The following is a 13110-nucleotide window of genomic DNA, read 5'->3' on the forward strand; positions in this document are numbered from 1 at the left end:
CGCAGCGGGACCGGTCCCCCGGGCTGAAGCGGGAGCGACGCGCCGGCCGCCGGGTGGGGGTGGAGCCCCGCCGCGGCCCCAGGTAACCCCCGGCTCGGACCCTGAGCCGAGCGCCCCAGGTGCTAGACCAGCAAGGACGCAGCGATAGGGGGCAACCGCGAGCTGGCACAGTAGCGCAGGGCCGTGCAGCGCGGCCTCTGCCAGCGCCCGCGGTCAGAGCTCGCTGTCCCGGGTCTGGGAGCCAGAGCCGCGCCGCTCTTCTGCCCGCCCGCTAGGTCCAAGTGCCCGAGTTCGGTGGAGCCCCGGGGGAACTACAAGTCCCAGCGTGCCCCGCGGCCTGCGCACGCCCCGATCGCAACCCCCGTCAGTTCAGGGCTTCAGCCGCGACCCAGGCGTCCGCGACTGAGAGCTGGGGAGACTGTGCAGCCCTTTGGCCTCGTCATGATTGGCCTAAACATTTTACCAACACCCCTTGTGCTAGCCGCTGGGGAACGAGAGCGGCCCGGACCCTGTCCTGGAACGGCTGCGGATCCAGGGAACAGACCACTGCACCCCAGCCTTGTCGTTACTGCATTCAGGATGTCGGGACGTCAAGGGGTCCACAGGGGGTCTGTGTCTTGCCCAAGGTCACACAACTTCCCTTGCTGTGAGCCACTAAGCTCAAGTTGGGCTGGTGCCGGGGGCCGGAGAGGGGGAGGACAAGAGGGGAGACCTAAGATGGAGCGAAAATGGGGAATTCGGTTGGACTCATCTCCCTGGGTCTGCCAGGCACCGCACTCCTACAGCCCCCAGTTTTCTTCTCTGGACAGTGTGGTGATGGCTCCTGCTCCCTTTTCAGACCCTGGTGGTTCCAGTGGTGAGAGCTGTGGAGGGGTGATGACTCAAAAGGGGAGCCCTCCAACACACACCACAGCCACAAAGCTCACACATCCAAATGCAGACCAGACCCAGAAAGCCGGGCAGGTACCACCGGAGATGCACACGCAGAGAGAACCACTATTGACTCATTGAGGTGGTACTCCCATCCCCATTTGACACCTGCACAGACAGCCTCCCAGAGGCTAGTGACTTCCTCAAGCTCACAGAGCTTATGAGAGGCAGGGCAGGCCGGCTTCAGAGACTCTGTATTTGACCATCAATGTAGTCCTGCCCCCTCATAGCCTGTAGGAGATGAACATCACTGCTGGAGACATAGTAAGTGGCCAGTAAATGTCATCTGTCACCAGTGTTACTATCCTTGCCCCGAGTTTATTATCCTTGTCCCGATTTTGCATCCAATTCTGAGTTGGAGAGAAATCAACTTACCCAAGGGCTCAAAGCTGGAACCAGAGTGCTGCAGACCTAAGCCCCAGACCAGGAACACCCCCACAGACACCCAGCCCCCCCCATCTGCATAAACACGGTCACTTCTTTTTAGGGGAAAGTCACAGCTTGGGGCTCAAGTGTGTTACGGCTGCGCTGAGGGGAGAAGACTTAGCAGGGGGGCCTGTCAACCCCCTACCCTGGTGTGTGAAGCTCTGGGCCTGGTTCTGATGCTCTGTGGTGTCTGGAGGTCTAAGTCCTGGACTGGCTCCACCAGGCTGTGCTGTGTCTCTGGGTGGCACCTCAGTGTTCGACCAGCTCCATCCTGGGAGGGTTACCTTCATCTCTCCTCAAACCCTGCCTCTTTGGAGGAGGGTTTGAGGGGCCATGTTGGAAAGGAGCATAGTACTTTCTGACTCCAAGGAAGGGAGGCAGCCAGCCGTCCAGGCTCTTGAGTAGGGGGGAACCCTGGCTGGGCAGGCCTCGGCAGGAAATGATGACCACGCCCTCCCCTTCCTGCCTTAGCCTGTCCAAGTCCCTCCCATCTGCAGAGGAGGCCTGGGGGAGGAAGCGGGAATGTAGCATCTACTGCTTTGCACTTGGAAGAATCAGGATTTGAATCTCTTTCTGGCTGTCATCTATTTTGTCATCTGGAGCCATCCACTAGTTCCTGAGCTTCTGTGGTCTCTCTTGTGGACATCTGTGTCTTTGATTATTGAGCAATCATTGGGGATCCTGTGTTGGTATTTGCATTGCATGAACCAAACTTAATGTGAAATTAGAATGTGATCCCAGGATTGCCCCTTGATGGCTGTGTGACACTGGATGAGTCATATTAACTCGCACCTCAGTTTCCTCATTTGCAAAATGGGGCAAACACAAGTACCTAACTCTTAGGTCATTGTGAGATGATTAGGATGGGACTTGCCCAAACTTTGCAGGAGACCCTAGGACCGCATTTCTCCACAGACCCTCACAGCAGATGCCAGGGCACAGGTGGGTCATCCCTACCTGTGGTTTCTGAAGCCCATAGGGCCACACTTCTGGGTTCTGTGGCAAGGGCAGTCACTTCCTGACTCTGAACCACTCTCCTCTCTGTAAGATGAAAAGTAAACAGTACCTGTCTTCAAAGGGGTTGGGATGTGATGAGAATGAGGCACACAGTAGGTGTGCAGGCCACATCCCCACTTTGGGGTTACAAAGCGTAAGACTCATCAGTGAACCTAGGGGGGTTTTGGAAGAAAAGCGCAGATTTCTGGCTTCTCTTGAAAAACTGTGAAATCTGGTAAAACTGTGCGCCCCTTCCCACTTGCTCCAGAATGTTTCTGCATGTGCCAGGAAGGTTTTTCAAGTTAGGGGGAGATGTGTTATTGGCCTCCAGCCCTGTGGGGAACCCCGAGGCACTGTGGGGATTTACTGAGGGCTTCCTTGGGGCCAGGCCCAGGCTAAGGGAAGTAAGGGTCATGCCTGAGAGAAAACAGGGCAAGGATTTCCTGGCCCTTGTAGGATCAGGGGCAAACCCAGAGCCCCTTCCTTGGGCATCCACCATCCAGTGTGAGCCAGGCCCTGGAATGGGTGTTGTGGGCCCTGCTGAGAGCAGGGGGCAGCAGTCACATGGAGGTAGCCGTCAGCTGTTGTGATGCAATATGAAAATTCTACTGTATTGAGGAAGCTGGAGTAGGCCCACAGGTCAGGGAAGGTTCAGAAGGGTGGTCTTTGAGCTAAGGATTTTACCAGAGGTGAGTAGGGGGTGTTGAGGACATATTAGGCAGAGAGAATGGCACAGAGTCTCTTGGTGGCTGAAAAATAATTGGCTTGTGGCTGGAGGGTCACTTTCTGGGATGTGGTTAAGGTATTCTCACTGTGTGGCCTTGGACAAATAACTCCATGAGGATCCTTTACTGAGGATCCTTATCAGTAAAATGAGGCTTGGTTACCATTATGATGTCTAACTTCAAGTGACGGCTGGCTATCAGTGCACTTAAAAATGCTGAATCCCCTCAGTAAGGAGGAGGATTATTGAGTGAGATATGCAGCGATTGTGACAGGGCCATGTGCAAATCAATGGCATGAGGTCAAGGTTGAGGTGCATCTAGCCTACCCTGCATTCAGGGGTGGGGAGTTCAGTTCAAGCTGGAGGCATCACAAACATCTTCCTGTAAGAAGTGAGATGGGAGCAGAGCCTCAAAAGGCAGAAAAGGGGAATTAATTAGTAGAAAGGAAGAGAGAGGACATCCCAGGTAGGCAGCCCAACCTGAACAAAGGCAGGAAGGTGGCAGGTAGGGAAGGCCAGAGGGCACACCACCATGGTTGTGGGAGAGGCGGTGGAGAGAGCTGAGCCTGAAAAGTTCGGGTGGTGACATCTGTAGCACTACATTATGAACTTGATCTTGTGTTTCTTAGATATCTGCAAACAGCCTGTTCAGTAATGTCTTCAGTCATTGTGTTGCTGGCTGCACATCCACAGTAATACTGATTGTTGCTAGTCTAAACAACATTGTGATCAGCAGGTCTGCGCTCAGCCAGTGGGCGCACCGGCCATCCCTATATAGGATCCGAACCCGCGGTGGGAGCGCTGCTGCGCTCCCAGCGCTGCACTCTCCCGAGTGCGCCAGGCTTGGCCCCCCAAACTTCCTTCTAGATCGTTTCCATTGGATACTTTTCCTAAAGGGGGATTTCTGACTCTAAGGGAACAGAAGGCTTTTTTGGTTAAAAGGCTTAAAATGTACTCTTTTATAGTAATTTTCTTTTGTTGTTGTTGTTGTTGTTGTTGTTGTTGTTTTAACATTTACTTGTACATTTTGGGGGGGTACTGTGTGTTGTTTCAATGCATGCTGATTCACTTAGGGTAATAGCATAGTTTTGTACCAGTTAGTCCACCACTTCTTCCCCCACATAGTAATTTTCTTTAAATTTTTCAGTAGGTCATACTGTTTAGGGTTTTTAAAAAGAAGCAGGGGTTGGCTGGTTAGCTCACTTAGTGAGAGCACAGTGCTGATAACACCAAGGCACCAAGGTCAAGGATTCAGATCCTGTATTGGCCATCTGTCAAAATAAAAAGAGCAAATGTACAATATCATATACAATAAAAAGTCTATCATCCTGACCGAGTTCTCCCTTACAGTTTTCCCTGAGGACAGTTGTTAATCAGTTTCCTGAATATCCTTCCCGAAACATTCTATGCAGATGTGGTAATATATCCAATTTAAAAAATTGATACATAGTGGTACACCCCGTTCAGCATCTTGGTTTTAATTCTTACTTTTAAATTTGGGATTAAGAAATATATCAAAGCATAGAAAATGAGCCCCCTTCCCCTCAGTAGCCCACCACACGTTTAACATTTGTTTACATTTTGCACTGGTGCCTTGTTTTGGGCTGCCTTCGAGGTAGCCCCACGTCAGCGTCAGCGTAGCTTTAGCTGCCTCTGTGGTAGCAGCTAGGAGTCTAGTTACTAATTATATGGACGCACCCACCATTCTTTATTAGGCCTGTCCCCAGCTCTTGGATATCTAGGGTATTGATAACTTTTTGCTTATATAATCTATGTGGAGGTAATACCCTACCCTGTATAATATCTGCCCGGGGAGGCATCGAGGCAAAGGAGAATGAGGCTCGGCTTTGGCTCGGGTTCATAGTCCTCTGTCGCCACATTTCCAAGCTTATGTGACTTGGGGTGAGTGAAGGCCCCCTTGATCCTCACTTTCCCCATCTGTAAAATGGATTAGCTGTAGTAATACCGCCGTCTCGTAGCTGCTGGGAGAAGTAGAAAACTAAAGTATAGAGGCTTCATTGGGCTTAGTTGCTCTATTCCCCTGCGTAGGGAGCTGTTCATGGGGACACCAAACTCTCCCTTGAGCAACTAGATCGCCCCGCGACCGCAGGTTCCTCGCCCTTCTCCGCGGCCACCCTGGGGCGGGGCGGTTAAATGTGTCTGTGTCGTCACCGTGAACAGGACCAATCCCTCTGCCCTGCAGACGTTAGCTCATTTGCATGGCCCGCCCGCCATTGGTGTGTTGGGCAATCCAGGCCGTCCCAGCTTTTTAAAGACGCCGCGTACTATAAACAAGGAGATGTGGGGCGGCCGGGCCGTGATGTCATCGGGGTGCTGCAGCTCTTGGAGGTGACGTCATCTCCGGGAATGTTGCCTGCCCAGAGCTGTTAGGGCCATCCTAACCATTCGGGCAGGCTTACGAGGCCGCCCTGTCCTGTCGGAGGTCAGCCTCATTGCACTTCAGTGTACCTGGAGGCGCCCCGTCCCCGGGGGGGGACCATGACACAGTAAGTCCCGGCTCTACCGGCAGGACCCATATCTTCTGCAGGGAAACTGAACCTCAGAGGCGCTAGTAGTTCTCAAATTTGCATAGCAATTTCGAGTTGCAGCCGATCGATCTTGTCCACCCCGGGGTCTCCCCATCTTTAGGTCAGTCCATATGTCCCCGCCCCTTGTCTTTGACTAGACTGCGGCACTTTAAGTGTAAAGGTGGGGGCCAGGAGGAGGTTTTAAAAAAAAAAAAAAGTCTTTCAAGATGGCGGCCCAGTAATCACGTGCGTGGCCGTGGCGGCTCATTGGCTCTCGGGGCCCCCGTGGGGCGGAGCTCTTGGCGCGGGGCGGGGCCGCCTTGGGCTTGCCTCCTGCTACTGTTTGCCACAGCCTCCCGGCGCGCCCCCGCGAGCCCCCCTCCCGCCTGGCGCGCGACCCCGCCGCTTCGAATGTTGTGAATCAAATGTGGGGTTTGTTACATTCCGCTGCCGCCGTGGACAGTTCTTAAAGGGCCAGCCGCCTGCAGCCGCGCAAACCGAGCTGCGTCCTGCGCCGCCTTCCTTTTCCCCAGGGCCTGGGCCGAGAGAGACTGGCCGCGCGTGGGCCTCGCGAAGCAGACGCCGTCGGGCGGACAACAAAGAGAGAGGGCCCCGGAAGGAGCCGGGCTGCCCCCGGACCGGGGGGTGGGGAGGGGAGCACATTGTTCGGAAGGGCGGGGCTCTTAAAGGGTCCAGGCAGCGCCCCCCCGCCCCCCTGCTCAGCTTGGCCGTCCTAGATCGGGAACAAAGGAGTCAACTTGTGGCCGGGAGGCCGAAGGTGAGTCGGGGCCAGGGTCCCCAACTCCCTATTCTCGCACCCCAGAAATTCCTGTTCCCCTCCCCTGGGAATGGGGGCTGTGATTTAGTTGGCTCTGCAGGGGTTAATCACGGGCGGTCCGGCCTGGGGGCGGCGAGACCCCTGGAATCAGGAAATTCCCCCCCCCCCCCCCAGCGCCCCTCAAGGCCGGGCCGGGTCTCCCCTCTCGGGAGGCTGAGCGCTGCGGTTGGAGAGGAAGGAGCCGCCCCCTCCCTCTGTGGCCGCCACTTCCTTTGTTGTTGCTTTTGTCTCACGCCGAGCACATGGTCCGGGATCCTGGGCTCTTAAAGTCACAGCGCTCCGGCCCCGGCGCTGCAGTCTGGCCTCCCGCTCCCAGTGTCCCTCCGAGCGCCGTACAAATGAGTGGGAGGGGCACGGGAGGGATCCCTCTCGGAACAGGTGTCCACGTCTCGGCCCATCCCCATCCCTGGGGAGGAGGGGCTGGGGAAGCTTCTTGGAGCTCCACAACCTGTCCGGCGGTGTTGGTGAGGAGCCTGTCCTTCAGGGACACTGGTTTCCCCCTCCACTAGTGTGACCCCTGGTTTCTTGCTGCTTGTCTTTTCTGGTTTTGTTTGGGCGCTCTGGGTAGAAGAGATTAACACCCCCATTTTACAGTTGTGGCCGTCGAGGCTCACAGAAGCGAAGAGATTTCTTTGACCAAGGTCACACGGAGTCTGGGCTGGCTCAGGACTCCTCGTTCCAAATCTGGAGGTCCGTCCCTCAAACGCCTCAAGGAACCACACTTTGCCGAGTTCCGCTTGGGCTGGACCGAGCCTGCCTCACTGGGGTGGGGTGGGGGGAGTAGGGAGGGGTGTTTCTCTTCCTCCCTGGGTCTGCTTATGCTCTCAGGTTCTGACTTTGCTTATCTGCAAAAGTGAGTACCTCTTCTCGCTAACAGACCCCAGGACCAAATGACATGGTAGGGGCTCCCTAGACCAGGGTAAGGGGAGCTGCTTGGGGCACTGGACTCAAGGAGGTGGCTGCCTGAGGGTTGCGGGGGTAGGTTGGTGCCTACCTCCAGGCAAAATTGGGTTTAACGATGGTACTCTCAAGACCCATTCACACAGACTTCATTGAAAGCAGAGCACAGAAGAGATGTGGAAAGACAGAGCAATGAGGGGGTGGCCACCTGGCCACCCTTGCTGTTTGACCTTGAGCAAGTTGCTAGCTCCAGCTCTGGGCCTTGCTTTTCTCTGCACAGAGCTAATCACATGAGCCTGAAAGAGAATGCTCTCCCTACCTTTGTTATGTCTTGGAATAGAGAGTTGGGATTAGGTGGTTCTTTTCCCTGGTCTACTGATGCCAATGAGAGTGTTAGGGGTTGGGAAAGTCTGGACTGGTTCTGTTTCTCTCTGGCTTTGTGGCCTAGAGCAAGTTACTTCCTTTCTGTGGGCCTCGGTTTTCTCACCTGTGAAGTTGGTGTGTCCCCTCTATGCCACCTCTGTTTCTGGCAGGACTTAAAGAACCGGGATTGGTTAGAGCATGGTGTTATAACACCAAGGTCAAGCGTTTGCATCCCCATACCGGCCAGCCTAAAAAACAAAAAGACAAACTAAAAAACAAAAGACAAACAAGAACCAGGAGCCCCTCCCTTGCCAACTGGGGTTTTCTCCTAGGGCAGCATATTTCTGTGCTGCCTCCTGCGGAGCTTGAAGTGGCACCCTATTCCTGCTTGTGGGTTGGGAATAGAGGTCAGCATATCGCATTTTCTTTTTCTTTTTTAAAAGATGATCAGTAAGGGGATCTTAACCCTTCACTTGGTGTTGTCAGTACCACGCTCTCCCAAGTGACCTAACCGGCCATCCCTATATAGGGATCTAAACCCGTGGCCTTGGTGTTATCAGCACCACACTCTCCCAAGTGAGCCACGAGCCGGCCCCAGCATATCATATTTTCTAGTAATGATCGTTCACACTCAAGCTGAGTTCAGACTCTACAAATTGCGTTTGCTTTTGCCTTGGAGCAATCCTTGATGATGCACTGCAAAGTAGTTGTTGGGCTGTTCCCTTTTTACAGATGAGGAAGCTGAGAGTGAGAGGGGAAGCCGTGTGCTCAAGATCTTCAGCCAAGACTGGCCAGTCGGGGATGTCATGTGTGGGACTGTGAGGGTTGATGCTGTCACCTTTGGTACCATCACCCATGCTGGAGGCCCTTCTGTCTGCTGCTTTGGTTTCTCAGCTCCTGACCATCTTCCTTTCCCTGAGGAATGGGTACCTTTGTAGGTGGCTGCCCACAGGCCTGGGCCACTGGGATCAGTTCCCTTGAGCCTTGGCACTGCCCAGCCAATTAGCAAGACAGCCTGGCACAACAGGAGCAGTTGAGGCTACTGGCTGGGTGGTTAATCATGGGTGCTCTATGGTCAGGCTGCCTGGGTCATGTCCAGTGCACTCAAATTCCAGCTGGCTGGCCTTGGACCTCACGTCTCTGAACCTTAGTTTTCTTAATATTCCTGTTCTTCATTGGCAGAACCGTGGGTTCCCAGGATCTCTGAAGTCAGCTGGGAGAGGTTCCCAAACCTGGCTGTACTGTAAAAGCTGCTGGGGAGGACTGGCCCGTTGGCTCAGTTGGTTAGAGTGCAGTGCTGATAACACCAAGATCCAGGGTTGGATCTGTACCAGCCAGCCGTCAAAAACAAAGAATTTAGAAACTTTTGGGGAATTTGATAAAAGTCTAGGTGCCCTTATTCCCCAACCCTACAGGTTCTGATCCAGAAGGTCTGAGGTAGGCCTGGAGTCTGTCGTTTTGGGGGGATTTCCTCCGAGTCTGTCTTGTCTCTTACTTGCTTGGCTGGATTGTCAGCAGAAATTGCAGAGACTGTGTGTTTACACACATGTGTAAAGATGTGCACTTGGCCCATGGCAGGATCACAACCCAGTCACCTAGGGTGGGCAGGCAGAGGATGGGCCTGGATGGCAGAGAATGGACCTGGAGAGAAAGCTCATGCTCTGAATGAGAGGGGCAACAGAAATGAGGCCCAGTGAGACCAGATTTTCCACTTTATTCCCCTTCCTGCGAGAGGCCAGGTTTTTCTGTAATCTTGCAATTTTTAATCATTGGCACTAACGTCATCGCTGCCAGTCTGTGTGGCCTTGAACCTGTGTGATGGGCTCTCTTTGGTGCAGTTTAAAGTGGAGAAAATACGCCCATGCAGGCGTATGTGTTTTGGAAATTAGGGCCCAAGCTTGAAAAGCCTGGCACAGAGGAAATGGTTCTTGCCACTGCTGGCAGGAAGGAACAAGGACTTGAGCTGACAGTTCCAGTGGCTCCCTGGCTGTGTCAGCAGGGAGGCAACATTTAAAGCTGGGTATCAAGGATGCATAGGAGTTTTGGTTAGATGGAGAAAGGGTGGAGGGGGCCTCCCCATGGCAGGACCAGCAAAAGGGTTGGTCCTGTTTGATGTACCCTTCAACTTGGCAGGGCCTGACAGGTTACAGAGCTTTCCCTGCCAGGGCCTCATCCCAGACTCTGGAGTTAGTGAATGGAAGCCTAGGGTTGAGCCAGGTGCCCCAACTTCCCACAACTGGATCCCCAGCTCTGACCTGAGGGAGGAGACTCTGCCCAAACCCATTTGTATTCAACTTCCTCTTAGGTTCTTGCTTCTCCTTTTTTTTTTTCCTAGCAGGCCTCATGTCCCTCTTTGGGGGCTATGTTGGGGCCCCTAGAGGAAGGGCCGGCTTCCTTTATCACCTCCTGTGAAGCCTTGGGCTGGTCTTCCTCCTCATTGGCAGCAAGATGCAGGAAGAGGCTTGTAGTCTGCCCACCTTCCAGCTTTCACACTTACTGTGGGGTCTTCGGCAAATCTCTTCCTCTTGCGCCTCAATTTTCTCCTCTGTAAAATGGGCTAAAAGTACCTTCCTTGCACAACAGATGAAGTCACACTTAGGTAGGCACTTTGGAAATGGGTTAAGGAAAGAAAGAATACTGTTTTGCCTTGGACTAGAAGCCCCCGAGAGCAGGAACCAGGTCAGAACCTCTTGAGCCTGGCAACAGTGGGGAGAGAACTGGGTCTCAGACCTGTTTGGAATCCCTCTGGAGTCAACCAGATAGAAGGGAGGAAATTGAAGTAGTCCTCCCAGGAACCCCCAGCTGCTTGGAGGCCAAATCGTAGCCCCAGCACAAGGCAGAGGAAGGTCCTTGCCCCAACCCCCGTACCAGGACAGGGTTCCCTGGATACTCTCTGTACCCCCCACCACCACAAGCAGGAGTCTTACCAGAGCCAACTGGCCCAGAAGCTGCTGGCCAGCTCTCTGAACTCGCCACAATTGTGAGGGGAACTTGATCCCATTTCACAGAGCAGAAAGCTGAGTTGTGGGCTCCCTGCAGGCTGAGCTTGTCCCTGGTTTGTGAGCGCTGGACCCCAGGGGCATGGCAAACATCAGTGGCCCCTGGAATCACACTGTAGGAGTTTGATTCTTTCTCCCCAACACCTAATGGAGCAAGTGACTGGACTTCTCTCTGCCTCAGTCTCTTTGTCTGCTTTCCTCCTAGGGTTGTGAGGCCCCGGCCCAGCTGCTCCACCCCCTTGCCCCCCTGATGCAACCATGGGCTCTGGCAGCGACTAGGTGGCCACGCTCTGTCCCGGTGGGCCAGCGGCGATTCTCTGCAGGACCCAGTAGCACTCCGGGTCAGCTCTGGGGAAGGTAGGAAGGAGCCTTTCAGTCCTGGTGCTTGGACTGCCAGCTTGGCTGGGGCACAGGGGCTGGGAGGGGCTGGGCACAAGGCCCTGAGCTATCTTCCCTCCCTAGCGGGGGTAGTGACCCTGGCTTCGCTTCCTGCTCTGTGATGAGTGGCCCCTCCTCAGTTCTACCGGGGCCTCCTCTCTGTGGTGCAGCCCCAGCCACGAGGGCCTCCTGGCCAGCGCACCTGCCCAGGATGAGCGCTTACCCTCCCAGCAGCCGCTGCCCCGACCACCACACCTCCCTGTAGAGGAGCACCGAGCCTCGGCTCCTGCCGGCGGGAGCCCCCGAATGCTGCACCCAGCTACTCAGCAGAGCCCGTTCATGGTTGATCTCCATGAGCAGGTATGCAGAACACCTCCCCCCATCCTTGCTGCCCCGTTACTTCTGGCAAGCCAATCTCAGAAGCTAAGACAACAAAACCCTGATTTCACCTTGTGTAACTCATTGCATGTTCAAGGGAGGCATTATTAGCCCTGTTTAACGGGTAGGTAAACTGAGGCCCAGAGAAGGGGAAGGCCATCCCTGGGGCCACACAGTGGATGACTGGCAGAACTGGAAGCCCCTCCCAGCTTCCCAGAATGTTCTCTCTCTGCCCTGGGGGGCCTGGCACAGGGGGACAGTCTGGTCTATACCTAGGTAGGCCCCGCAACTGGAGAAGGGCAGGGAGCTGGGCCTGGCAGGACTTTTTCTCCTGAGGGTAGCCCACATGGCTAAGCTTCTTCCCTACAGTTGCCTGGCTCTCTCCACCCACAGGTGCACCAGGGACCCGTCCCTCTATCCTACACAGTCACCACAGTGACGACCCAAGGCTTCCCCTTGCCTACAGGCCAACACATCCCTGGCTGCAGTGCCCAGCAGCTCCCAGCATGCTCCGTGATGTTCAGTGGGCAGCACTACCCCCTCTGCTGCCTCCCACCCCCGGTGAGTGAGTGCCTCCACCTCCTGCCCTACCCACAGCTGCAAGCCCCAGGCATAGACCAGCAGCTCTCTGTCACAGCAGGACAACTCAGCAGGCAAAGGGCAGCCTTGAACTGTGCTGAGCTAGTGGTGCCCATCAGGCTGTCAAGAGTGCCTACCTGGCCTCCAGGCCATAGCCCTCCCCAGAAAAGCGTATGTGTGTTCACATACAGTGGTGGAGCACTTCAGGGTCCAGGGACCTCTCTGCACTCCAGTGCCTGCCTTATAAATTGTCTTAGGCCCTGGAGTTGAGGCTATGAGCCTTAAGAGTGTCCTGCCTGGGTGGCCTAGGGCAGGGATGGGACTTCCAGAGGGTATCTTGTGCAGACCCTGGAGCTGCTGGATATGTGTATGCTGAATGGAATGGCCCCTGCTCTCATCACAAGCATAGGCTCAGCCCAGAGCCCAGAAGAATGTTCTCCAGCCCCCCGCCCCCTCTCTCGGCAGCTGATCCAGGCATGCACCATGCAGCAGCTCCCTGTGCCCTATCAGGCCTACCCCCACCTCATCTCCAGTGACCACTACATCCTGCACCCCCCACCGCCAGCTCCACCCCCCCAGCCTACCCACATGGCGCCTCTTGGGCAGTTTGTATCGCTGCAGACCCAGCACCCACGTATGGTGAGTAAGGGGGGTGGGTCTGATGCTAGAGGAGACTGGAATGGGGGGAGGTGAGGTGGGGACTTCCCTTGTCACTGACTGTGGCTGACCCAGTTCTACTCTTTCAGCCCCTACAGCGGCTTGACAATGACGTGGACCTGCGGGGGGACCAGCACCCTCTGGGTAGTTTCACCTATTCCTCCTCTGCTCCTGGCCCAACCCTGTCCACCTCAGTGCCCCTGCACTACTTGCCCCACGATCCTCTGCACCAGGAGCTGTCTTTCGGTGTGGTGAGTGCTGCCCCTTCACCCCCCTCGCAGGTTCTAGGGAGATCGGGAGGCCGGCCTGCTGGGCTGACCTGCACCTGGCCTCCTCTCACAGCCATATTCGCACATGATGCCGCGGAGACTGAGCACCCAGAGATACCGCCTGCAACAACCGCTGCCCCCCCCA

The 13110-nt window shown here is 55.2% G+C and overlaps 1 protein-coding gene across 1 annotated transcript in view; it reads left to right on the forward strand.

Annotated features, from left to right (window-relative positions):
- Nucleotides 1-6151: 6151 nt before the first annotated feature.
- RNF44 (ring finger protein 44) overlaps nt 6152-13110 on the forward strand; it is a 10703-nt gene continuing 3744 nt past the window's right edge. Inside the window, exons 1-7 of the mRNA XM_008588948.1 lie at nt 6152-6382; nt 10910-11061; nt 11253-11442; nt 11854-12021; nt 12505-12678; nt 12786-12947; nt 13039-13109. Of these exons, the coding sequence (XP_008587170.1) occupies nt 10955-11061; nt 11253-11442; nt 11854-12021; nt 12505-12678; nt 12786-12947; nt 13039-13109 (872 nt within the window). The 5' untranslated portion in view covers nt 6152-6382; nt 10910-10954. The remainder of the gene's footprint in view (nt 6383-10909; nt 11062-11252; nt 11443-11853; nt 12022-12504; nt 12679-12785; nt 12948-13038; nt 13110) is intronic.

This window comes from Galeopterus variegatus, unplaced genomic scaffold (assembly GCF_000696425.1).
Source record: "Galeopterus variegatus unplaced genomic scaffold, G_variegatus-3.0.2 Scaffold5118, whole genome shotgun sequence".
Lineage (NCBI taxonomy): Eukaryota > Metazoa > Chordata > Mammalia > Dermoptera > Cynocephalidae > Galeopterus > Galeopterus variegatus.